The sequence below is a fragment of the Pholcus phalangioides genome, unplaced genomic scaffold (assembly GCF_987345545.1).
Source record: "Pholcus phalangioides strain wild (caught in Gottingen) unplaced genomic scaffold, Ppha-v1.0 ptg000019l_1, whole genome shotgun sequence".
Taxonomy (NCBI): domain Eukaryota; kingdom Metazoa; phylum Arthropoda; class Arachnida; order Araneae; family Pholcidae; genus Pholcus; species Pholcus phalangioides.
Window position 1 is genome coordinate 10717131 of NW_028301612.1, and position 25842 is coordinate 10742972.

Genomic DNA, 25842 nt, shown 5'->3' on the forward strand with positions numbered 1-25842 from the left:
GTCAGGGAGTACAGCCCTGACTTTGATGATAAAACACCAACAATTCTTGAAATCAGGGCTGAACTCCCCAATGTTAAAAAATTCTACAGCGAGAAAAATCGACCCCCCCCCCCACCCCGTTTGTGCGTAAAAGGGTCTGAAAAGGGTTATGGAGGCCCGATCTTCTGTTGGGCATCTTTTCATACTTCAATGAAAAGCCAAATTGAAAATACATATTTTGTGCATACAATAGTCATAATATTGAAAAAATTTAATAATTTAGGGAGCCCTTTTCACTCAGGACCCCCCCCCCCCTAGTGCGCACAGCAGAAGCCAGTAACTGTATCATCCTCTTGCCGTGTGAGAAACGATAATATGATCCATTGCTAATGCAGGAAGGCTTCTTACGCAAGCAGGGATTTCAAAGTAAAGCCCTTGCTCCATTGACTTTACATCAATTAAACAAAATAACTTGCACTTTAACTTTGGAAAGAATCACTGGCTGGCAGTTACGGAATGAATCATTTAAGTATGTGTTACTCTTATGGAGAATTTTGCTTTTATATACAAGTGTCTTGAAGGACGAACACATTTATGGAGTGAATTATGCTTGCAAATCAAGTACCACTGCATTAGAGAGAAAAATACTTTCATAAAGCAAATGCTAGAATGTCCTACAATTTATGGCCTGATAGAACTGAAAATTTGTTCATAACAAGAAAACCACTATAAACATAATTTTTCCTGAAACTATAAGCTCTCATTATGAGGTTTGTTGAAAAGTATCTGACAATAATTTTTTGTGCCTAAAACAATGAAGCTAGGGAGGGGTGGTTTGGTGCATGTATGTAGGCAATTATAGTGAGCACGCTAGAATTTTTTCTTGCTGGCAGACCGTCGATGAGTTGAAAAGTGTAAGTCAGCGCTGTGTAGCATTTTGGGTTTTTGACAAAATGGCAGAAAAACAAGAACAATTCTACTGCATTAATTGTGATGGAACTGCCAATCGCAATGCAGAACCTCTTGGTACTGTTTGTGCTGTGTGGTGCACACTTTAGTCCTGTGCGAAGTTTAAATAGAGTTCGTTCTACTCGATCGGTGACACAAACTTTGCTAAGATTCCCCTGAAGCCCAAATTGTCAGTAAAAATAGAATTAATGGATCCAATGTTGATGCTCACCTCATTTTCAAGTTCTCTGATCATGATTTGAAGACCTTGCATCACCAGAGTCCTCACTTGGTCAATGACAATCTCATTTATGGATGTTGACTGCATTCTCCATCAATGTGCTGTCATCTTTGAAGCGGTACTCTCCTTTATTTGCATGGTACCCATTGTTTTATCTCCGGAAGTCTGTTGAATCTTGCAGATTGTTTCCACTCATTAATCGCCAAGCTTCACACAAAATTTAATGCAGTAGTGTTGTTCAAGTTTTTTCCTGCGATTTTGTCAAAAACTGAAAATGCAATGCTGCTTTTTACACTTACACTTACACTCACTCATTGGCGGTCTACCAGAGAATTGCAGCTTCTGCACGCAAGAAAAAAAATTTAAGAATGTGCACTAGGATCACCTGCACACATGCACCAAACTATGCCTCCCTATTTTCATTGGTTTACAGATGAAAAACTATGGTTGGATACTTTTGAACAAACCTTGTATATCAGACTTTTACTGTATGTAAAGTTTACTGTTTTCAAGTATAAAGTGAATGAAAACAAAAAATACCTTAAAAATGACTGCAGGGCTAAAACAAAACGTCCTAACTCTTAGAATGTTGGTGCCAAGGATATATTTTATTGTTTATAATATTGCTATTTGAAAAGAAAAACATACATAACACATTTTAGAGATTTAAAAAACCCAGGAACACATAATTATAAATAGCACATACTCAATGACTCTTCAGGTGAGCTCAGCCTACTCCGAATGAGAGCAGTAAATTCTCTCTACAAGTAAAAGATAGAAAACAAATGTTCAGAAAGGAAAACAAAGACAAATTCATAAATTAATGGAATGGACCGAAGAGCAGCAGCTTTCTATGGTGTGCACCGATCAACAAATCTTGGATATAAACAGGCATCTCGGATATGATATCTGTTGAGTAACCATGTGATGAAACGCTCTAAACCAAGGCCATAACCACCATGAGGACAGCTACCATACTTTCTCTGAAATCAAAAAAAGGAAAACCATCTAGCAAAAACTAATAAAAAAAAAATTTCATTGAAAAACATTTAAAATATAACTAAGTTTAATGTTTCAAATCATCTATCTTTAGAAAAGATCACAAGATCTTTTCTTGGCTGCTGCCTGGCAGTTGAGTGCGTTAGTAAGCTAGCCTCTGACTATGCAGATCTGGGTTTGAATCCTAGTTCGGGCATGGATGTCTACTAACTATAACAAATTCCCTGGACAGATCATGTTATTTAATTAAATAGGCTGATCTAGAAATATTATTATTCACTCATCAAGGAATTGCTTCTGGGTTTTTCAGACTATTTATAGAAACAGAGCAGAATGTTGGTGGTATTTCTAGTATTCAAAATATTGCAAATAAACTCTGATTTTAATCTTTCCAGAGCAATCTTTTTACTCTCATGAATATAATAGACTATTAACAGATTGTGATTTGATTGCTTCTAGGATCACTATGTTACTAATCAATTAAAACAAGTTTAATTATATTAAATAATACAAAAAAAAACAGCCTTCTGATTTCTGAAGATATGTTTCTCAAAATAATAAATATTTAAAGTGGCATTCAGATTTTCTCAAAACCCAACTACCATAATTTAATGCATATAATTTGTGAACTGCATGTCAAAACCTTTCAATTTCTTTGTATACATCAGTGCTTCCCAAAGTGAACATATCATCTACTGGGGGAGAAAGAAAAGGAGGGATGGTCCAGGGGGCCAGTAGAAGCTACGGAAATAACATAGGATACTATGGGTTGGCTTGAGTTGAGGGCGAAAAAGGAAAAAAAATTTCTGAAAAAGAGGGATAAAAAAAAATTGGGAAGCTGGGTACAGCTATATACTAGCTATATCAAAGACTACTGCATACTGTCTGTAGTTTGTTTTACTCATGAGAAATTGGAATAAAACTAAATGTTGTGAAATAATTCACAAAAATTTTTTCATTGACAACAGATGGCAAATGGGAAAAAAACTGCTTTTTTTGCAAAAAAAAAAACCTGACCAACCAACAACCTCTTACATCTTTTAAGATTTCATTACTGGTGATAAAGGTAATAACTATTATACGTCCCAAAACAATATCAATAATTTAAAAAAAGTGTAGAAAACACTATTATGGATTTTTTACAGAGAACATTTCCAGTCAGTTAAAGATCCGCTGCAGAGCAATACAAAACATTGTTCTCTGGGCTGGGCACTAGAAGTATCTTAGACAGTTCTATCTAAGAGGTCTTGGTAAGGTGTGGCCACAACAGGACTCTAAGAAGGCATCTTTTCCCTTTCAGGAAACTAATGAACTTATGTTGAAAATTCAATTTGATTTTTTTAAACAGCTTTATAAACCAGATTCCACAATCATGAACCCCCAGGCGCAAAATATATATTACTTTATTCCATTAGGGTCATTGTTCCTAAATATGCTTCACAGTATTGTTTTGCACCTTGGTAAGACACTAGGTGGAAGAGTGATAATACGTCACACCAAATAGATCTATTAATTGAATAATGTGCCAATTTATTAACACATGCAATTTTTCCACTACATTATAATTTTTTGGGAATACAAATCATTGTGTGAACTTAATCAATCTAGCTGCCTGCAACTGGAAGGTAGGCTTATGCAATATGATTTGAAGCACAGTGGAAAACATTTGAATAAACAAAAAACACTGCAATTCAAAAAAAAAGTTTGAGAACTAGAGTGATTTTTATGACCATGTTTTAGAAAATGGAAAGATAACATCTGAAAGAGAGAAATGTGAGATTTTCCAAGAGAAGATTGAGTGGTCTTTTGTTGCCAATAAAAGGAGATGTAGAACAGTTGGAAGTTACGATTAGCTGAGCTTTGCATGACCATAGACGAACTCCCTTTTCAGAACAGTTCGCTCTGTACAATTGGAGAAGTTGACACAAAAAGTTTTTCTCCCTCAAAAGTAGAGGAGGTTGATAATCATCGATTTAGAACCAATACTATAGGAAGCTGGAGACAGCTATGTCTGCTGAGTCAGAGAGAATGTTGACACTTCAAATTCGTGAATGGGAGAATGGGGGAGGTGATAGTACTTTCAAGGGGATATTTTGATGAGAGCCCTGCTTTTGGGTGGTCGGTCAGCCAAAGACAGATGCAGGAAGGTCGTAATCACAAATCAACGTCAAGATTGCTTGACAAGATATGCCAACCAACTTTCAAGATGGGCCAAAAACCTCAATATAAATTCAATCGAAATAAAAATCTGGTGATCCCAGTGAAATTTTTGATTTTAATTTTTGTTGTATTAGTTTTCTGTAAGTTGTAAGAAATTTGATCATCTTAAAGAAAGTCATTTTACAGGTATGTCATTCCTTTCTGTAAATCTTGAATAAGAGTGAAACAAAACCTATCAAATTTTCCTGCTTACAATCCACAGGTGCGAACTTCACCAGTTTGAGAAAAAAAAAGGCATCATATATTCCACAGCAGTATATAACCCGCATGAGACAATTTCATTTATCAACATAAAATCTCTCTGGGGGGGGGGGGGGTGTTTTTTAACATGGTTTCATGAAGAAAATGTCAATTTTTGTACTGCATCTATCCCATCTATAAATATTTGAAAAATATGTTTCTGTAAATAAATTTTTAATGTAATTATAACTAATCAAACCACTCTCAGAAAAAAAAAAAAGCTGTCAATAAGACGCGGTGGTATCCACACTGAAGCTGCTTGAAAGTTAAAACTCTTCATGCAGGTTTGGTCTACACTAAAAGACTCATTTCCGACGTTTTGTTCTCATTTAAAACTAATTTTTTAAACGTATAATTTGACGATTACACGCAGCAGAATAGTGTAAGTTAATTGGGATTTCCATGTAAATAAAGTAGTACCTAACATATCCAAAACAAAGGCGTTGGCAAATCCATTTCAAATAAGAGAAATTTCAGATATGTATCTTCATATATTTAAAATCAGGTTTTTGAAGCTGATGAAATATATAATTAAATGCATGTTACAGTAAATGTGTTGAATCTGTAAAGCATATTAGTAAGGCACCAATTGATGGCACCCAGTAAGTTTGATAAATTTTGCAAAATTTATCACTTTTACCGGTGATTATGTATAATCCTTTTAGACCCTGTATGCACAAACATTAGGGTTGTTTGTTTTTGCTTTCAATATTATTTTTTTAACCACAGGGGTATTCAGCCCAAACTTCAAGAATTGTGAGTTATTGTTGAAATTAAAACCGAAAAGTCAGAGGTTAAAAAAATAATCTACAGAGAGATAAACAACCCCTCCCCAAGGCTGTAGCGTGCTTTCTCGGGGCAGACTTTTCTTGGAGTCTCCTTGAAATGGTTATGCTCAAAAAAATGAAAAGTTATAAGAGCTCCCTTTCAGTTCAGGGGCTTGAGACAAATACCATTATTTTTTGTTTTTTCAAGATATAAATTACTATAGAAGGGCCCCGCAAAGTCTGGCTTGCGGGCCCACCAAAGATCCCAATCTAGGGCCCCCCGCCCAAGTTCTCTCAGCCTAGTTATGGGCCTGCCCCTTCTGTTTCTTAGTACTGGGGCTGAAAGGCATAATTTCAAATAAAGTTCATAAGTTTTGTAAATATGAAAGAACTTGTACTGAAATATCACTTTAATTTAACCACTTTTATTATCAGTTTAGTCTGTTTATGCATACATTACATGTATTTTACCATAAAAATTCAATTAAAATAAGTGTGAAGAAGATAGATCCTTTGTAGTGAGTATTCTGCATAAATGTGGGATGTTTTTTTTTAACTTTTTAAATAAAATATCTTATTAAATCAACCAAGTTTATTTTTATGCTTGTTTACAAGTTAAATAACAGTAATAACAGTAATCCCATTCTAGAAAGAAAGCTTTCAGACTTCTCCGTTCTTTTATATCCAACCAGGAGGGGGGAACAAGAGCTTGATAATATGGGAGAATGAATGACAGAAGACTATATGACTAGCAGAAATCGCCTCCTCTAACACATCACTCTGGATTCCCGCCTTGGGGGGGGGGGGGGGTTCACTGACTACTGTTTTTGCACAGGGCGCCATTAGGTCTAAGACCAGCCCTGCATTGCATCTACCAGCTGGGAACCAAATAAACAATGGATTGTATCAGTTTACGAAGAAGTGGAGCCCAGGGTAAAATTTTGATGACTAAATTGTCCGGTTTTCACCACGTTACTAATGGCAGACAGAAATTGAGTTTTTTGGGTCATACTGGTGCGGCTTATACAGCAGAATATTGTCCCTGGTGTGGGCCGTGACACTGCAGCTGACAATTTTGTTGGCCAACCCTGCTCTAAGTCATGACCTCTCTTGCTTGACATTTCTCTCTACCCCATCCATATATCAGTGCACAGAAAAACTTTTTTTTGTGATCCTACTAGTTCAGTCATAAAAATTGATGAATTTAAATTTTTATAGACTGTCTGAATTTATACTGTGATTCTTAATCGTGAAATTTCATACAGGACCAAGACTAAGTCTGAGAAATATGTAGTTTTTTGGCTAAAAAATACAATCAATAAAACAAAATATTACTTCAAGGCCACCAGCATTTATTTAAAAAAAATTATGTTTTAAATTATTAAGCAATGGTTTGAACCATTATAGAACTTATTCAATTAACTAAAACTAATTATGTTCACTGAAAGTTTGAATTGATACACTTTTTTCTGTTCATTTTTCTAAATGGTAAAGCAGGGGTTCTTAACCTTTTTCAACCATGACCCCAAATCTACAAAAAAAGTCAGCTTCCCAACCCATGGGACTATGCTTTTTGAAATTAGTGATATCAGTGATGCAATAAGGGCATAACAGGATTGTATAAGTGGACCCATATGAATCATCTAGGAAGCTCTTCAAATTAAGTTTCAGTTATGACCTGTGACTCTAGAATCTCTGGCGGCAGGTCAGGGATTGGTTGCACAGGAGCTTCCAAGAAAGGTCATACAAATCTTCTTTCAGCCAAGGATTCTCGGGTCACGACTCAAACTTGATTCACAGCGGCTTCTGAGATGGGTTGTATGAATTCACTTATAGCAAAGGATTTTTGAGCTATGCGTCATGACCCAAACTTTTCCTGTCAGCCATTCAGCACAGTTCAAAATGTACAATGAGAATGACAAATAAGAAATAGCACTGGTCCAGCTGATGAGTCATGTGGTCACGTGCCCGCATGACTCATCAGCAGTAAAGGCCACCACCACCTAAAAAAAGAAGCACATTTTGACTAACACCCTCTATGCATGAGAAGCTTTTTCCCGGCATCACCTGTAATTAGTCGTAAATTTTCAAATTCAGACTGTCCCAGGGCAATGTCTGATCCATATAAGGGACTGCCGTTTCAACACATTGACACGGGATTTCACCTCTGAGAATGAGGAGGAGGATTCTGTAAAAGAATGAAGAAGTCCAGTTCTACAAAACGTTTGTTTTCATGACCCCACCACAAAATCTTACATAATCAATGCAAAAAAAGACCCACCAACAACATGAGAAAGCTATAATCTCTCAAAGGATGGGACAATTACCAAGAAGTGACTGATCACGAAGTTGACCTGATTGTGTATATCTCATATGGGTAATTTCCAATTTCAAGGGAATTTTTTTTTAAAAAAGCGTGCTTTTTAAAAAATGACCCCTTAAGCTGAGTGAGTGCCATTAACAGGATATTTACATTAGCACAGCATAGAGAAATTAGAGTATCCAAGAAGTAGTTAAATAAGCAGAGTGACACATTAAACGGGTGATCAAAAGCTAACAAGGTTCAACTGTATTACCTTAGTTATTTTAAACAAAATTCAAATACACTGACACATTTTTTTCCCTTCACCAGTCACTTACCTGGTCGGTGTACCAGAAATAGTTCTTGGGATCTATACCCGCTCGTTTATACCCCTCCATCAACTCATCATATTTCCATATCCTCATGGAACCTCCAATTATTTCACCAACACCGGGCATCAGAACGTCAACCTGTAAAGTATCAGATTTCAAAAGCTATGTATAAAGAAATTTTATGTGAATCGATGCTGTGAGACAGAAATGAATTTAACATTGCGATAAAAATAAGAAAAGAAAGGTAAGATATGAAATAGAACCATGCAATACAAAAACATTTTATAAATTTGTATATGCCATTGCCAAAGCATGAGGTGCAGCCAATCTGTGAAATGGGTGAGAACTTTGTGAATTGGCTAAGAGTTTTGGTTAAAGTCTGATTTGCAAAAATAATTTGGGCTCTCAGCCAATTTGTAAAGTGGCTGGAGATCCCCGGTCAAAGTTCAATGTGCTGATGTAAAATGATCCGATAGACTCCAAATTTATTTTATAATCGCTGATGGATGTATAGTAGCTATATTGGATTGGTTTAATGTGAAGAGAGAGAAAAAAAAGAGAAACTCGAGAGAGAAAAAATGTTTTCTTAAATAATATAGACATAGTTTTTTCTACAAATTTCAAAAAAAAAAAAAAAAAAAAAAAAAGATTACCGAATCGTGACTGAGATATTATGGGTTGTCATAAGCTTAAGACATAATTATCATGGAAAAATAAACCAAGTGGCAATAACCCCAAATTACGCCTTTTATTTTTTTACTTTGGTGAGGAATCAACGGCCACTTTTCGAAATGGCTGGTCAAAGCCCGAATTCAGACATTGGCTGGGTTATTTACAATGAAATGGGCCAATTTGAGAAGTGACTGATTTCAGGCTTTGGCAGTAACATATATACAGCCAACACTCACTCTTACGAACTCGAACAGACTTGAATAATTTGTTTGTAAAATCAAAAGTTTGCATGTTGTTTGAGACTGGAGGACTAAATCGTAGAATTGCGAGATGACTATATATGATATGCTACTCTACATGTGATAAATCCAGTTATAATGCGTAGTTGCTGGCCATTTTGGTAAGTTTGATAAATTTCCTTAAATTTTATCATTTGTACTGGTGATTATGCAAACTTACTAATACAATTGGTGATTATGCATAACTGATTTATCACATTTGCTGAAATATATATAATTGATATGTATAATATGAACATTGATAGAGAAACAATGTACATACTGATTCGGTGAGATTTTGGTCTTCTGGACATTTACTCATATAAAATGATTTTATTCCAGCAGGAAATCTGCACAACATGATTGGCTAAAAAGAAAAAAAAAAACCAAATAAAGAAATATATTATATTTATATATTCTAATTGCTGATACCAATGCTTTTAACAAAGGGCCATATGGCCTTCTTGTGACCCTAGAATTTTCTAAAGAGGCCATGTTAGATAATCAAGTGAAATAAGAATGACAGCAGGTGGTTAAAAAAAGGGGGGGTGGGGGGTTATCAGAAAGTTCTGAAAAAAGTAGATGCATAAAAATGAAGTATTTAAGTGTCATTCCTAATCAGAGGTCCGCAGACTCTTTTGGTGTCTATGGAGGGGTTTAGAGAGGTTCATGTGAGATTAGATGGTAAAAACAATTAACTCATTGTTATTACATAGATATATAATGAATATCATTTTGTAAGGGGGAGAGGTCTGTGTCTTTCATTTTATAAGCACAGGGATGGGGTCAGTGGAACATAAAAGGTTAAGAACACCCTGATTTAAGCGAAATATACTGAGAAAAAGTGAGACCTTTGCTAGAATACAGTAGAACTATACAGAAAACTGTCATGAAAGTTTTGTTTTGCCAGACCCCTAGCTTAGGGTGCACAGTGTTATGCAGCTTCTTTAGATTAGTTGTTAACGTTTACTATAACTTATTTAGAAATTTAACTAGGGTTGGCCGTGAAGAGAGGGGAGGGGTATTATTCCATACACCCAGGCTCGTTATAGCTGCAAAACTTACCACAACAAAAAATAACACAATCTCGACTAACCATTGACACCAGGAGTCCAAGTAATGAGAGATTTAAATAATGAAAATTTTAATGTACAATGAGCAGAACAATAACACTTGGTATGAACTTAGGGGCCCCCTATGGAATTATACAGACAAAAAATTTAACACATTTTACCGTTTCTCTACAACTCGCATGACGGAGTAGCTGTCAAGATGGGGGAGGGTAATGACATTACTTGGGCGAAACATATGCTTTGTCAGAGGATTAGAGTTCATTTACTTACGGTCCAGGTTAAGAGCATGATCGACGACGGAAGATCTAGTTGACCGTCAGAATTCATCGGGGTTCATCATCATGGATGCGGCCTATCGGAGGAAGACAGCTCTAGTCGCGATGAGGTGGAAGCTGCGTAACCGAGGAAGACAGTGAGGTATTCATTATGAAAGCGGATCAGCGTGGTGTTTTTGATATCAGAGAAGTAGCATTCTGTAGGCGGCTGACATTGACCAGCGTCATACGAAGAAGTCGTAGCACACCATGGAAAGTCCTGAGGGTCTTTTATTTAGGCAAGCTCAGGAAGTGGAATCCCCTTGCCTTGATAGACAACGAGAGTTCAAGGGGGGGGGGGGAGAGTCGGGGCGAGAGACCCACGGAGACAGAGAAGAGTGTGTCCGAACAGCATCATTTCATCGACAAAAAGCCGCGTTTTTCTCCACTTTTCTCCAGATCTTGAACTTTGTCTGCCTTCCGATTGGACGCGGAGGGGTCACGGGATGACCACGTCATGCTCCTCTCGATGAAAACCCGCGAAAATGGTGACTCACCCCGGGGGGGAAGAAGAGGAGGAGGGACTAGGGAAGGGAGAGCAAGCAAAGTTTCATGTCGAAACACGATCATGATAAATATCTGGAATTTGATGAAAATTGAATCTCTGCTGAAATTATGAGTTGAGAGTTCTGAGATCTTGAATTCGATTTCTTGATTTTATTCCCCGTCGAACGAGACCAATCGCTGCGTCGACGAACAGGGTTAAGTTTGACAAAAGAGGGATTTAACAATTTTAAAATATATAAAAGATAATACAATTTTCAGCCTCACTGAAACACATAATAATTAATAAGAGTAAAATTAGTGACTGTGTAGTGTTTGTTTTTACGTGTGGGCCACATATGAACAGGGAGTATTTACGTGTGTGTGTGTGTATGAAGAATAATATTCACAAAAAATAATACCATTACACCTTCCATTTTTCCCATTCTCCATAACAACAGACATTATCAACCAATATGAGTTACCTTATTAACCAATGAGAATTTGTGCCAGGGCTTAGAGGCCAGTTCATCAGGTTAGCATGAGTGCTTGTAGGCTAATAACATTTTCTTATGCTGAAAATTTATAAAACTAAAAAGGGTCTCGCTCCTGAATGGGGGGGGGGGGGGGGAAGAGAAGAAAATATGGTCTGAAGGAAACTATAGGCAAAAAAGATGTTATTAAGATACACTGACATAGACAAAAATAAACAAGAAAAGAAAACAGACTTCATTTATCTTATCGGTCATCTTGCGTTCGGGCATCTCTGGTATATCTTCTCCAAATTCATAAAAGGAGCCATCTTCTTTTCTTATGTCATTTTCTTTCAGATATACTATAGCTTCTGCATAGTTCATCCTTCGGAAAGGTCTCTTAGGAACTTGGAAGTTCTATGGAGAAAATTTTCTTCATATTAAACATCAACGGATTCACATAAATACAGTGAATAGGGGACACACACACTCATACAGTTGATATATAGACCTACGTACAATTGAATCACGTGATTGGAGCAACTAAACTAATAACCAGAATAATATTTTGTGGCACAAATAGCAGTAAGAAAATGCAATAAACACTTTTGGCAGCTTGTATCCCCTCTGATTCATTTCAAAAGTGAGAGTGGATCTACAGTTATGTAGCAATTGCTTTCCACCAATATTCAAAGGGGTGCTGGTCATCTCTTTCATCAGTGGCTTGTGGAGCTGTACATTGAAATTGGTCCATTTGTTCATTTATGATACACTCCCACTACAGATGTAACAGAGAATTTTACAAAATTTTCAGTTTACTACCCTATAACCATACACTTTCCTAAGTCTGATAAATCATATCCCTCTCTCATCGCAACTGCAGTTGATATGTTTAGTAAATAAACAATATACAAAGAGTTTGACTTTGACACACTCCCTACTTCATTAGCCATAAGGAAATGTCAGAAGTGTTTCTAATGATGTGGACTTAACTGTACCGTATTTCTTGACCTATCTGCACAGACAAAAAATAACATTGGATTTAAATTTTTGTGACTGAAAGAGCTGCACCTGCGTATCCAGGCTTTTTATATGATGAAATTTAATTTTCACGTCATCACTGATTTCTCGTGTTTTATGAACACTATATATATTTGTTAGACAATATTCATTAGACTTAGACAACACAAAATGTGTAAAGTCTCACAATTTACATTAGATAACATAAAACTCAAAATTAGAGTTGTGCCTAAACTTTTGTGGCGTACTGTAGGTATCTTTTTAGTTGATATTTGAATGGCTTATATATATTTTAATTTTCAGTCCAATTTTTTTAAAGTAGTTTTTTTTCAAAAGCAAAAACCAAAGCCACACACCAGTCTATACATATTTTTATAAAAACATAAGCAGCATGGCAGATAGGCCAGGATGTGCAGTATGATAGGAACATCCTCATGAGTGGGATTCATGTGAAATCCAGATCATGGAGCTTTTTTATGAGACATACAAAAAGCATGAGTTGAAATTACGAATCACAGAATTTGTATGTAAGCACACTCCCACAAAACAGAAGATAATCGTAAATACATACTGGGTTAAATTGCCTGACAAGTGGTCCAACTTCAGACTTAAAAATCCTATCGACGACATCACATATAAGATCTTCGAGGCTATCCAGAAGGTCATCAAAAGTTATGAAGGGGCGTTCTGCTTCTATGTGAGTAAATCTACAGATAGATTGCAGTAAAATTTTGTGAGATTAATATAAAAATATACAAGAATATATTCTTTAGATTTACTCCCTCCTAACCAGATCATGGCCTGTTGCTGTCTCAATGAAGAGATTTTAGCAGGTAATACTAGAAGACTTGGGTCATGCTGTGAGCTGTGCATGCATGTGTTGTGAACCTAATGTGAAGTCTGCTTCTGAGTAATGTGTGTTATGTACAGCACTGCTATTATGGGCGGAGATACGGGGTGGGGGCAGTGTCCCCAGTATCAAAGGTGAAGTCGACTGATCTAATGCATATATGTATAGATGAATTGACATCATCATTGTGCCCCCCCCCAGCAATAATGAACGTTCCCCAAAGACTTCCAAGTCTATCTCCACCTATGGCTGCCATCTGCCGTCTATTTTTCTAACTATGAGTGAAATGTAATGATTGAATAATTGTATCATTGAAGGACTAATGCTTTCTGTGGTGTGACTTTTCAACTGGGAGATTGGCTCGCATTTGCGCCTTAGAATTGGGAACCACAGAAAATAAAATTCACAGACCATCACTGTGGCAATGGTAGGATTCGAACCCTTGTCTTTGCAACGTGAGTCTGTCACTATGACTACTTGACCATCACACACAGCGGCTTTTTATTCACCATTATTTCCCATAAAAAAGGGCAGCAAGTTAACCAGATTTGAATACCCATGGTCTTGGTTTCATCAATTCATAATTTTTGAGCTAAAAGCATTGCAATCTTTCATCAACGCTGTTGTAGCAGCATTGCATCATGGGAAATCATAGGCTCAGAGTAAAAAATAGTGATTGCTTAAGAGAATATGGAAGTTATGTGAGGTGGATTGACTTCATGGCCTTCCAAGATCACAGAATATCACATTGCTTGATTTTTTTTTTTTGCGGGAGTATGTCAAGGACATTGTCTACAAGACCCTGTTGTCTACTATTGATTGTGCTCACTTGATGAAATGAAATGCAGATTCAAACTGTTGCACCATAAATGATGAAAAGAATTGGGGGGGAAATGGGATTTTCCTTCCGATGTGTTATGCAATGTCCACAAAAGGCAGTTATATGATAGCTATTTAACTTTATATAATTATTATGAGTAGCATTTTATGAATCCATAAATAATTGTTGCAGTGTTTTTCCTTGAAAAATATGAGGTAACGAAACCTGATAATAGTTTATGCGCACATATTAAGTAACAGTAAGTCAAGCATGCAACATTTAATATTTTTATGTCAATGTTTGTTTTTAGATGAAAATCCTATTCAGGTTTCATGCCAGGAAATTTTGGAAAAGTGACATAACATTTTGCCACCTGAGCACAGAATTAGTATATGTTTGTATGCTGCTTCAATCTATAAGCAGGAAATGATCACCGATTGAACAAAATGTTGTTAGTATAACTATCTATTGCATGTATGGAAAAGTATTTACTCTGCAACATGCCGTCGTGTCCTAGAAACTTCAGCTCTATAAGATTGTGCAATGCAGAAAACATCTCCTAATGAAGGTATCACAGTCTCAAGATATAACTGAGATGACTGGGTTAAATAAGCCTGTGGAAAAATAAGAAAACAAATTTTATACAGAAATACTTTGATATATGCACAATGATTATACACATATTTATGACAGGGCCGGAACTAGAGGGGGCGGGGAGAGGACAACTGCCCCAGACAAATAAATTTAGGGGGGGGGGCAATTTCAGGTGGAAATACAATGAAAACCATCATAAAATTGTCAAATTTTAAAGTTGTGGGGGCCCCAAAATCATATTTGCCCAGGCGGCAAAAATCCTAGTTATGGCTCCGTACATGATACACATGATTTTTAGACATACTCTCTTCTCAATGAGACATATACCTTTGTTTCAAAGAAGACTACATATAATCCCCTCCCCCCCAAAAAAAAGTTATATTTGCACAGAGCTAAAGCTTATGAGAAACTGGCCCTGTGAGTAAGGCTTAATTATCTGAACCTTGATTAACCGAGTTTTCTCTAGGTACTTTGCAGAAATTTATTTAGAAAATTAGGTGAAAAAATTCCCTGCACATCATGACAAACTTGTTCACAGAATGCTGCATCATGTAACAAGACCTTTCAGACTAATATCTCCCAAAATGGGCAATGTTGCAATTGGGGGGCAGCAGTGATGGAACGAACTAGATGGCGGATACCAGCTACAGATATGACAAAGAATCTTATGGTTATGGGATGGCTTAGTCAAGCGCCACCAGACAAACATCTTAAAACTGTTTATACTCACGAGCACCATGGTGCTCCCCTGAAGCATTTAAAAAAACTCAATAACAAAAGACATTGAAAGGCTATTTTTCAAAACAATATAAGTAACTTGTAGAGGTGGGACGAATATTTGGCTGCTATTTGGTATTCAGCCCTTCTGCCGAATATTTGGTTCAACTGAATAATGCTTAGGTACTTGACCAAATATCTGTATAAATCTAAGCCCAACGAACTAATTAAAAAAATATATATGAATTAAAATTTTTGCATAAATTAAAAATTTACCGATTATATTTTACCATGTGGTGTATATCATTTTCTGTGAAACAGTTTGTCAGAGTGAATTTCTAGGATAAGTGTATATATATAACATGAATCTTAAAATAGAATCCTACTAAAATTTTGTGAACGTGAGCATGAATTAAGCTAGTTAACTAACTATTCTTCTTAAGGGAATTAAAAAAAAAATTGATATTCAGCCACCGAATATTCAAAACTATAAATACATTGTGATCGTGACTGCTACTAATATGCCTGACAAGTATGTCTATACAGGCATACCTCTCAGTCATACCTAAACATGTGTAGCAGCATTAACAGCATTTCGTGTAACTTTATACAACTGCATATTGTTGTATCGAAAAGAGTTTGAGATAAGATTACAAGCAATTCCAAATAAGATTTGGAAAAATATCTTTGTGGGGAAATTTACCATTATACTGAGTATTGTTGCAACAAAGTTTAACTGTGGTTTCATTTTTGACACTTATGTTTTTAAAATAAAAACATCCAATTTTTGTTTATATACAAATGTTTATTATTATTAATCATCTAATGCACAAATTTTGATTTTGCTTAAAAAATCTGGTCTGGATATTTTAAGGCTGAACATCATGAATTCAGTTTTGTTTTTCTGTTCTCAACTCACTTGCTATCACACATTTGCTTTTAATCACTTGTAAATAATGTTTTGATTAGCATTGAAAATATGATGCAAGAAAACTTTTCAGGGGAAAAAACAAAATTTTATCAAATAATTTACCTCCTCTCCAAAGTAGTCTAATTTGAATAATGTGGAGCCGCCTTCTACTTGAGCCTGAACCATCGTTGGTGGTGTTACTTCGACATACTTCCTGCTGAAGAAATACTCACGGAATGCGTGCACCACTCTCGAGCGCATTGTCATAATTTTTGAAAGCTGGGAAAAAACAGAAACGTTGAGTGAAATTCCATAATCTTAAATCCCCAGGTGATATCCATTTGAAAATTATGTTTCTTAGAAAAATATACTAGATATATTTCGAATACATCACATCTCTCTCTCGTTATCACCAATTACCATCTTTCATTTACAAAAAGTAATAAGTACATTCTTTTCCAAAAGTTTGTTACAAAAAGATTCCTTTCCCAATTTGTTTCGAAAAGTCACGCCTTCGCTGTGAGCACATAAAAAATCCAGCTTAGAAGATTTGCTGCAGGATGTAATAGACCATGGTCGTTATAAAAGTTTGTGAAGTTTAGATAGTTGAAACCATATTTTAGAGCAGATACAAAGAAATCTATTCACATCACATCTTCTAATTACTTTTTCTTCAAAATTGTGCAATTTCATTTCTGACATTATTTATGCCATATGATTTTACTGGGCTCAATATGCTACCAAATATGGCATAAAATAAGTATGCTACCAAATATGACATAAAATAAGTATGCTACCAAACATGACATAAAATAAGTATACTACCAAATATGACATAAATAAATGTAAGTAAATAACTTACCCCCACGTTGAAGTTTTTATTTATCACTTAAGGGCATGTATATTTAATTATTTTGTAATTTTGCATGGGCTGTAACAGTTCCAATTGGATGAGGGAGTTATCCTGTACTTTGTTTCTTTACTTTAACATTGTTCCTGTTTCTTCTTTGAGACAATTTCAGGTTTTTTATTCACGTGGAAGTTGTGGTATGGACCCATGCGCATCCCCCCATGAAGCAGCAGGGAGCCCCTAAGCTGTGATCTCTGGTGGCCCCTCAGGCCAGACTTTCTCATAGAGCATTCCATAGTACATTTTTAATGACTGTCATAATGATGATAACTGAATCAAAAGTGAGTAGTGTGGTTTGGAACCAGGTTTCGAAAACTTACCATTCATGTTATAGTGATAATCCTGACTTTTCCGACTAAAATAAGAATAGGTCACCTTTGACAAAATCAATATCTGTGCTTCCTACCCTCAAGGCTGTCTCAAGACCATCATGGGACCCCGGGCCAAGTGATTTTTGCAAAGCCCTACCTATTAAATTCTCAAAACTTTCAACCAGATCTCATTATGTGAGGCCCCTGTGCCGTGCCTGGGTGAGACCATACATTAAGACGACACTGCCTATCCTTCCCAACAAGCTGATAAGACAGAACTGCAATGTTTTGGAAATGAGTATATCCACCAGCATATAAGGGAGTCCCCCTATGTCCAATGCATGTGGAAGCACTATGATGAGAAAAAATCTTGATTACAGCAACAAATCCCTGTTGCTCATAGGAGTCTTGGAGCAGCTACAAATCAATGATTTTTTGGCCCTGTCAAACAACACACACAGTTCATTTATATGCTATCAAATCATAAATAATAAAACTATTTTTGAGAGAACTCTTGAAAAAGCTTATACAAGTGTATATTGAATTTGTTTGCGACCAGCAATAAAAAAAAATACTTTGGTTAAAAGAAAGATGGTTAGGTTTGAGTGAGAATGACCTATCAACACCCTCTCAGAAGACATAGCAGCAAAAAATGCTTTGACCCAACTTCTGACAAATGTTTTTGTTTTCATCCTCCAGATAACTTGGAAATAACACTGAATAAATAAATAAATAAATAAAAATGAAAAGGTATTTTATGATATGAGGTGAAAACAATCAAAGGATTACATTTGTGGTGGTTTTGTATTGCAGGAGAGATGAAATGCTCTTTATGCAATCCCTTTGAGTGTTGCACACATGATTTTGTTTACATCAGGAATCAAGTTAGAATGATCAAAGATTATAAGTGAATTGGCAAACACTGAGTGATAAACCTTTTGTCAAATTATTTGACTGACATTTATTCCTTGTCAGTGGTATTATTTCCATATTATGAGAGGCAGAAAAACTCACAATTTTGTGATTTTTCTTGCATTTACTTCTAATTCTCCCTCTTTTTCTTGTATATATTTCTTTAAGTTTCCTTCTCAAATCATTTGTTAAATCCAAGCTACAAAGAAAATCTGCTTGCTATAAGTGACAGAATTGTCATACAATTAGCACTATTCCAAACCAAATGCATTAACTTGCATGTTGAATTCAGATTCTAGCTAAAAGGTGGTTCATTATAAGAGCAGGTCCGACTGTACATTCCATATACATCACATGCCTGTTGCTATTACTATTTTTTGTTCATAAAAAAGCAACTTCTAACAGTGATGTATGTAATAACACTAGAATAAGACAACATATCATCATATGATGTTGCATTAATGCAAGATGACTATAAAGAAAACAAAAAACTTACAGTTTCTCCTCTTAGCATCAAATGGCGGTTGTCAAGTTGAACGTCAACATGTGATTCCTAAAAGATATAAGCAGTAAATTTATGATGCAAACAAAAAGTTCCTACCCCTTGAAACACATGACACCTTTTACTTAACTTCTAGATGTCAGATGATGTACACTACTTGGGGATTGCTAAAGAGAAGCAAGATTTTCTAGTATACTTCCTGGTGAACAGTTTGAAGAAGGGATGAAACAAATACTTTGCAGAAGACCTCTGTATCCTTATATATAAGAGGAGATATATATAATTAGGGAACAAGATGCACAATTTAAAATTAAAATGGTTCAGACTTATCAGATTTAACTAGGATTTTTGCAGTGGGGGCAGGGGATATACATGATTTTTCCACTCCCTCCACTCTAAAATTTGATAATTTGATAACAGTGTTTTCATATTTATTATTCCCTTATAATTTGTCGCCCACTAGAATTTGCTGCCTGAGGCAGTTGTCCTTTCTCCAGTTCTGGCCCTGGTCCAAATATGAATATTGAGACCCATTACTCCACAGATAGGATATACGATGAGATACAGAAGAATCTCAGAATATACCCAAAAATGAAATACAAATACAATGCCACAACAGGCAAAATGCCCAAAGAGGAGGCTGGGAAAAAGATATATATGTCATATATTTCAAAAATACAGCAACCCAATTGAAAATGCAATTACCAAAAATTATAAACAATATATACACATGATAAAATATTATACAATGCCCATAAAGAATACTTATGGTTGTCTTATGCTAAGTATGGATAGCTTCTCGATTTACCCCAACACGTTTAACATATTTCTTTTTGAACGTGTCAATTGTGTTACAATTTACTACCTTCGGGGGTAAGCTATTCCATTTATTAACAACCCTATTCGAGAAAAATTCCCTGCGACACCATAACCTTGCATTGTCCCTCACCAATCGATACTGGTGTCCCCTTGTAAAAGCAGTCGATTGGCGGTGTACTAAAAGTTCATGGTCCATCCTATCCATCCCATTGAAAATTTTGAACACTTCGATCATATCTCCTCGACACCTGCGTTCATCCAATGTAAACATATTCAAAAAATGAAGTCTCTCTTCATAACTCAAGCCCTGTGTGCCAATCAGGACACGCGTAGCTCTTCTCTGCACCGCACCCCTTCAACCAAGTCTACGTCCCTCTGTAGGTATGGTAAATACCCATTTCTCTGCAGACACTGGTACAAAGATGTGCAGTAATTTTCACAAGTTCCATAAGAGTGTGCAAATTATATGGGTGCGAGAAAGGCCATTGGATTTTCCATGTAATACAGTAGCATGCGCATACCGAGACTGTCAAATATGGAAAAATTTCAATTCAGAGAGAAAACTGTGGTCATAATTGAGCCGAAGCTGGACCATTTTTAAAAAAATTGTAATCAAACAGTTCTTTCAACATTTAAACTGCTTTAGAAATTATTTATCTTCACATTACATATTTCTTTTATTTGTTAAAATGATTTCTCACCTCGTTTAGAACATTATCGATACCACCAGCTGGAGCTTCAGAAACTAGTTCCCAAAAATCGCACTGCAGCTCATGTCCACCTGGAGCCTTTGAAGTAAAAAAAAAAAAAAAATTATTTACATAAAAACATTTTAATATAAATAATGAGTATGAGTAAAACTCAGGAAGAAAAATGTTTAAAATTTTTTAGCATCCCTAATAATGTATTCAAACAAACTGGCATACTTCAAGTATACAATTTCAAGTATATATACATTTTTTAAAATGTTATTACAAATTCAGGATGACATGCAAAAAAATCATAATTTCATTCTCAAACTAGTTATCCAGTCTGGGCAGGAAGTATATAAACTGAAGAGCCAAAAAAACTGGTACAGGCATGCGTATGCAAATAAAGAGATATGGAACCAATCAGAGTACGGCGCTGCAGTCGGCACCGCCTATATAACACAACAAGTGTCTGGCATAGTTGTTAGATCGGTTACTGCTGCTACAATGGCAGGTTATCGAGATTTAAGTGAGTTTGAAAGTGGTGTTATAGTCGGCACACGAGAGATGGGACATAGCATCTCCGAGGTAGCGATGAAATTTGGATTTTCACGTACGACTATTTCACAAGTGTACCGTGAATATCGGGAATCCGGTAAAAAATTAAATCTACGACATCGCTGCGGCCAGAAAAAGATCATGCAAGAACGGGACCAACGTCGACTGACGAGAATCATTAAACGTGACAGACGTGTAACCCTTCCGCAAAGTGCTACAGATTTCAATGCTGGGCCATCAACAAGTATCAGAGTGCAAACCATTCAACGAAACATCATCGATATGGGCTTCCGGAGCCGAAGGCCCACTCGTGTACCCTTGATGACTGCACGACACAAAGCTTTACGCCTCGCCTGGGCCCGACAACACCGACATTGGACTGTTGAGGACTGGAAACACGTTGCCTGGTATGACGAGTCTCGGTTCCAATTGCTTCGAGCTGATGGACGTGTACGGGTATGGAGACAACCTCATGAATCCATGGACCCTACATGTCAACAGGGGACTGTTCAAGCTGGTGGAGGCTCTGTGATGGTATGGGGCGTGTGCATATGGGACCCCTGATACATCTAGATATGACTCTGACAGGTGACAGGTACGTAAGCATCCTATCTGATCACCTGCACCCATTCATGTCCATTCCGAAGGACTTGGACAATTTCAGCAGGACAATGCGACACGTCCAGAATTGCTACAAAGTGGCTCCAGGAACACTCTTCTGACTTTAGACACTTCCGTAGGCCACCAAAATCCCCAGACATGAACATTATTGAACATATCTGGGATGCCTTGCAACATGCTGTTCAAAAGAGATCTCCACCCCCTCTTACTCCTACGGATTTATGGACAGCCCTGCAGGATTCATGGTGTCAATTACCTCAACCATTACTTCAGACATTAGTCGAGTCCATGACATGTCGTGTTGCGGCACTTCTGCGTGCTCGCAGGGGTCCTACACGATATCAGGTAGGTGTACCAGTTTTTTTGGCTCTTCAATGTGTGTTTAAATGTCCCTCTGACGATGGGACATTTAAAAATTAATCATCATAAAAATGAATAATAATTACAGTAAATTTCAGCACTTTCAAAACAAAAAAAAAACTAACTTACATTTTTGCCATCTGGGACTTCACAAATCAGCCCATAAATACAAATTGTTGACTCAGTTGAAAGAACCAAAGCTTCGTAAGTTTGACACTAGACCAAAGAAATAAAAATAATGATATACATTTGGAATACCAGAATAATGCTCAAATTGAATCATCATTTGTAATTAACAACAAACATCATAGTAGCATTCTGTGAGTTTCTTTGTGGACAACTTTTAGTACTAATTCTTTTTTTCCATGGAAATTGAAACCATGTACTGCTGCATACATCCATAAAATTTTTTTTTGTTTTTCAAAATTATCAAACTTTTAATTGTTTTGTCCAACATATAACTATATGTTATATTCCCAGGAGGACCCTGAACACCTCATATTATTTTATGATAATTCAGTAGTTAGGATACACTACAAAGACATGTAATCAAATCACAAAAATATCACATCAAGTAGATTTCAAACTCACGAGTAGGTCATTGAGAACACATTGAAGGTAACCAGTTCCATCTCTAAGAGTAATAAACATCAATGCTTTACCTAAGAAAAATCATATATATATATTGATTGATTTCTACCCACAAATTATACACAGTTATGTTAACATACTGTTTGAATACATACAACTTTTATATGGATACCAAGTGGATACAGCACAAGTACAGCTTATGAGAATCACAGATAATGTTATCATTCCTGTATCGTTATCAATTTCACAAGTTTTTTGTACATTTTAAAGCTAGGGTGGAACCAGGCATTACCCAATAAGTTATCATCAGGGCACGGATGTTGATGGCATTTGTATTTTCATAAATTTTTCATTTTTCCACACATTTTCACTATAAAGGCATTTTTATAAGTTTAGAGCACTTTTTGGCATTGTAAGAATATGCTTTTACTTTAAAAAAATTTTTTCAGAATAAAAAAAGTTAAAAAATTATAAATATTAAGCATTTGATAATTAAGAAAAACTAGGCAAATTATTATTATTTTTTCTAACTTAATTAAAAACATGCATTTCCTTTATCATTTCATTTGTATCTTTCTTTATAGATAACAGGCAAAGTTTAGTAATTCAAAGCTAATTTATTAAAAATTCCAAGAGTTGTCCACTTCACGAAACATTAAATGAATTCAAGGAATTCTGGTCCTATTGAGTGAGAATATCTTCTTTCATTATTCAAAAAGGTTGATTGGGAACATGAAAAATACTTTAACTAGAGGGAAAATTTTCAAATTCATGTTAAATGTGATTTTGATCCATATGATGCTGTGCATTAAGATTTCACAAGCTGTGTTTGGACAAGGGAATACTAAAGGACAGATGCTGTGCAGCATTTTGGTATCTACCATTCAGGCATTACAGAAAGAAGGTATGCATGTATTTGGCAAATTAATGTTATTGATAAAGTCAGTCTTCAGGGCATGCTAAATGTGTGGTAGGCCAATTTGCTGCTATGAAATTAAAAAAAAATAATGAAAAAACGACAGTGAATTTAGGAAAAATTCTGGATGTTTTGACTGGAATGTCTATATGTCTGAAATTTGAAATCAAAGAGGAATTATAACTTTAGACCAGATCCCCCTTCCCCCCCCCCCAATAGCATTTCTTGATATTGAGAGAAATTTATCTTAGTGTAAACTTTACTTACAAAAATTTTTATATTTTGTCTTTTAGATTGAATGAATGAATATGAATTCCTCAATGAATTCATAAATTAGAAATTGTTTATTTGAAAAATTCCACTGCCAGTTTTAGATGAAATATAATGTTGAGAATAAATTTACATGTGATTTTCAATACTATTGTTGTATTAAAAAACTTTTTTTTTTTTCACTTTGGAACACAATTGGTTTTTGAAGAAATTTGTTTTTTTTCCCCTAATAGCATTTATTTTTTTAGTTTTTAAGGCATTTTTTGAGTTCTTAGGCTATTTTTTAGGATTTTTTATATGGATAATATCCAGGCGTTGGTTATCATTATCAACCTGCAAGACTATGTAGGAGGACTCAGATGGCATACCTCCTTCCTTGTTTACAAACATTTCCATACTTGATTTACAATGCTTTATTTGGGCTGTAGTAGTTGCTATAATCCATGTACACATGAAGTGCTGCTTTTGCAATAGCCAGGGTTCGCAGGTTTTTGATGAATGACAGTTTTTGTATGGTTTAAACTGTCATGTCAAAAACCTGTCAAAAAAAAAAAAAAACTGTCGAAAACCTCAAATATTGCTTTTCAATTTTTAAAATTCCCATTGGAAATGGGCATGCATGTCAATTGCATGTAATGTTCAAAAAATGACTATGCTCTACAAAGAATAAATACGTAACATGATTATTAAATAATTTTTTCTATTCTGTACAGAATTATTTTGAAAATATATGTTTCTTTTTTTAGTAAAATATACAATTTAGAGCATAGCATAAATGCTGAAGGAAAAACTATGGAATGATTTGATATTCTTAAATTCAAGCTGTTTGACTTTATATATGTGCGTATAGATATAAACATCTGCTATATTCTTATTATAACAGATGGGTGTTTAAAAAGTTTTTTTATGCCATATATGTATGATGTTGATTTGTTATTAAATTGTTTAGATAATCAGATACTTTAAACAATACACTTATAGTGCATAACATTAGAATATATCTAGCAATCAAAACACAGAATTGTAGTTGGACTAAAATGTCCTTCAATTTGACAGCGCCGACTTGTATACGATGTGTAAGAAACTCCTATAACTTATTGTTATTGTAAAAGTAAGAATGACTTAGTGTGACTATGATATGGTATATTTACTAGCACTTGCTGAAAATAAGAAACCTACTTCATTCAAAAAAGACATGGCATTTTGAAGGGTGTTTAGTGACTTCTGCTGTGCCACCGCTTAACCCTTTCAGACCTGGTGCCACAAATGTGTGGGTTGCTTTTTCTTACTGTAAAATTTATTCTTGTAACCTTGAACCTTGATATGTGGTAGCGAGGTGCAAACTGAAATAAGATGCACAGTGCATACCCCCCCCCCCCCCACCCAAAATCATATTTTTGTCAATATTTCTTTTGACCTCCGAGATTTAAGCCCAGACTTGGAAGATTTTGTAAGTTTTGAGTTAAAAATATGATAAATACGATTTTTGGGAGATTTCGTCAGAGTGCAGCACCTGAAGTTGAACTTTTAGGGGTTTTTAAGATGGCTTCAAGAAGAAAGTGCCTCCTGAAAAGTGTGATTTATTACATAAAATTTAGCAATAAAATTCTAAATGTGTGAAAATGAATGAATGCCCCCTGCTGCCAGAAAAAAAAATTGAATGAAATGAATTATTTCATCACAAAAAAAAAAAGTGAAAATTTGAAGAAAAAAAAACTTTAAAAAATAAAGATTTGCTGACATTTATGTTTTTAATGCATTTTTTGAATATCAAAAATGTAAAAACATTTTGAAAATTCCGAAAAAAATAAATGCTTGGGTCCGAAAGGGTTAAAACAAAAATACTGTTTTAGAACAATATGAAAAAAAAGGCATAATTGAACATTTTGCAACCAGTTATGTGGAAAAGAAAAATCGGAGTGTTCCAGTTTCTACACATTTTGTTCGAAAAAAAGGGAGATATGGTCATATAATTATATTCACATTTGAGTTTCTTTCTGATATAATTGTTATTGTTACCATGCACTGTATTAGGTATGTTTATATTTTTTTCCAGAAATAAAATGTTTAATTGCGAGAACTAATATAAATTTGTAATCATTTATTAATGCAGTTTGGTTTTACAATAACACAGACATAGAATTATGAAAA

General features: G+C 35.4%; 1 protein-coding gene across 2 annotated transcripts in view; it reads right to left on the bottom strand.

Annotated features, from left to right (window-relative positions):
- Window positions 1-1755: 1755 nt before the first annotated feature.
- The window catches only part of AsnRS (asparagine--tRNA ligase), a 33354-nt gene continuing 9267 nt past the window's right edge, over window positions 1756-25842 (bottom strand). For both annotated transcript variants that reach the window (XM_089248090.1, XM_089248092.1), the window contains exons 7-17: window positions 22506-22576; window positions 22044-22130; window positions 20388-20474; window positions 18862-18918; window positions 16356-16511; window positions 14504-14625; window positions 12913-13048; window positions 11577-11738; window positions 9262-9345; window positions 8035-8166; window positions 1756-2151 (exon numbers count right to left, since the gene is read on the bottom strand). In XM_089248090.1, coding sequence (XP_089104216.1) covers window positions 2020-2151; window positions 8035-8166; window positions 9262-9345; window positions 11577-11738; window positions 12913-13048; window positions 14504-14625; window positions 16356-16511; window positions 18862-18918; window positions 20388-20474; window positions 22044-22130; window positions 22506-22576 — 1226 coding nt within the window. In that variant the 3' untranslated portion in view covers window positions 1756-2019. The remainder of the gene's footprint in view (window positions 2152-8034; window positions 8167-9261; window positions 9346-11576; window positions 11739-12912; window positions 13049-14503; window positions 14626-16355; window positions 16512-18861; window positions 18919-20387; window positions 20475-22043; window positions 22131-22505; window positions 22577-25842) is intronic.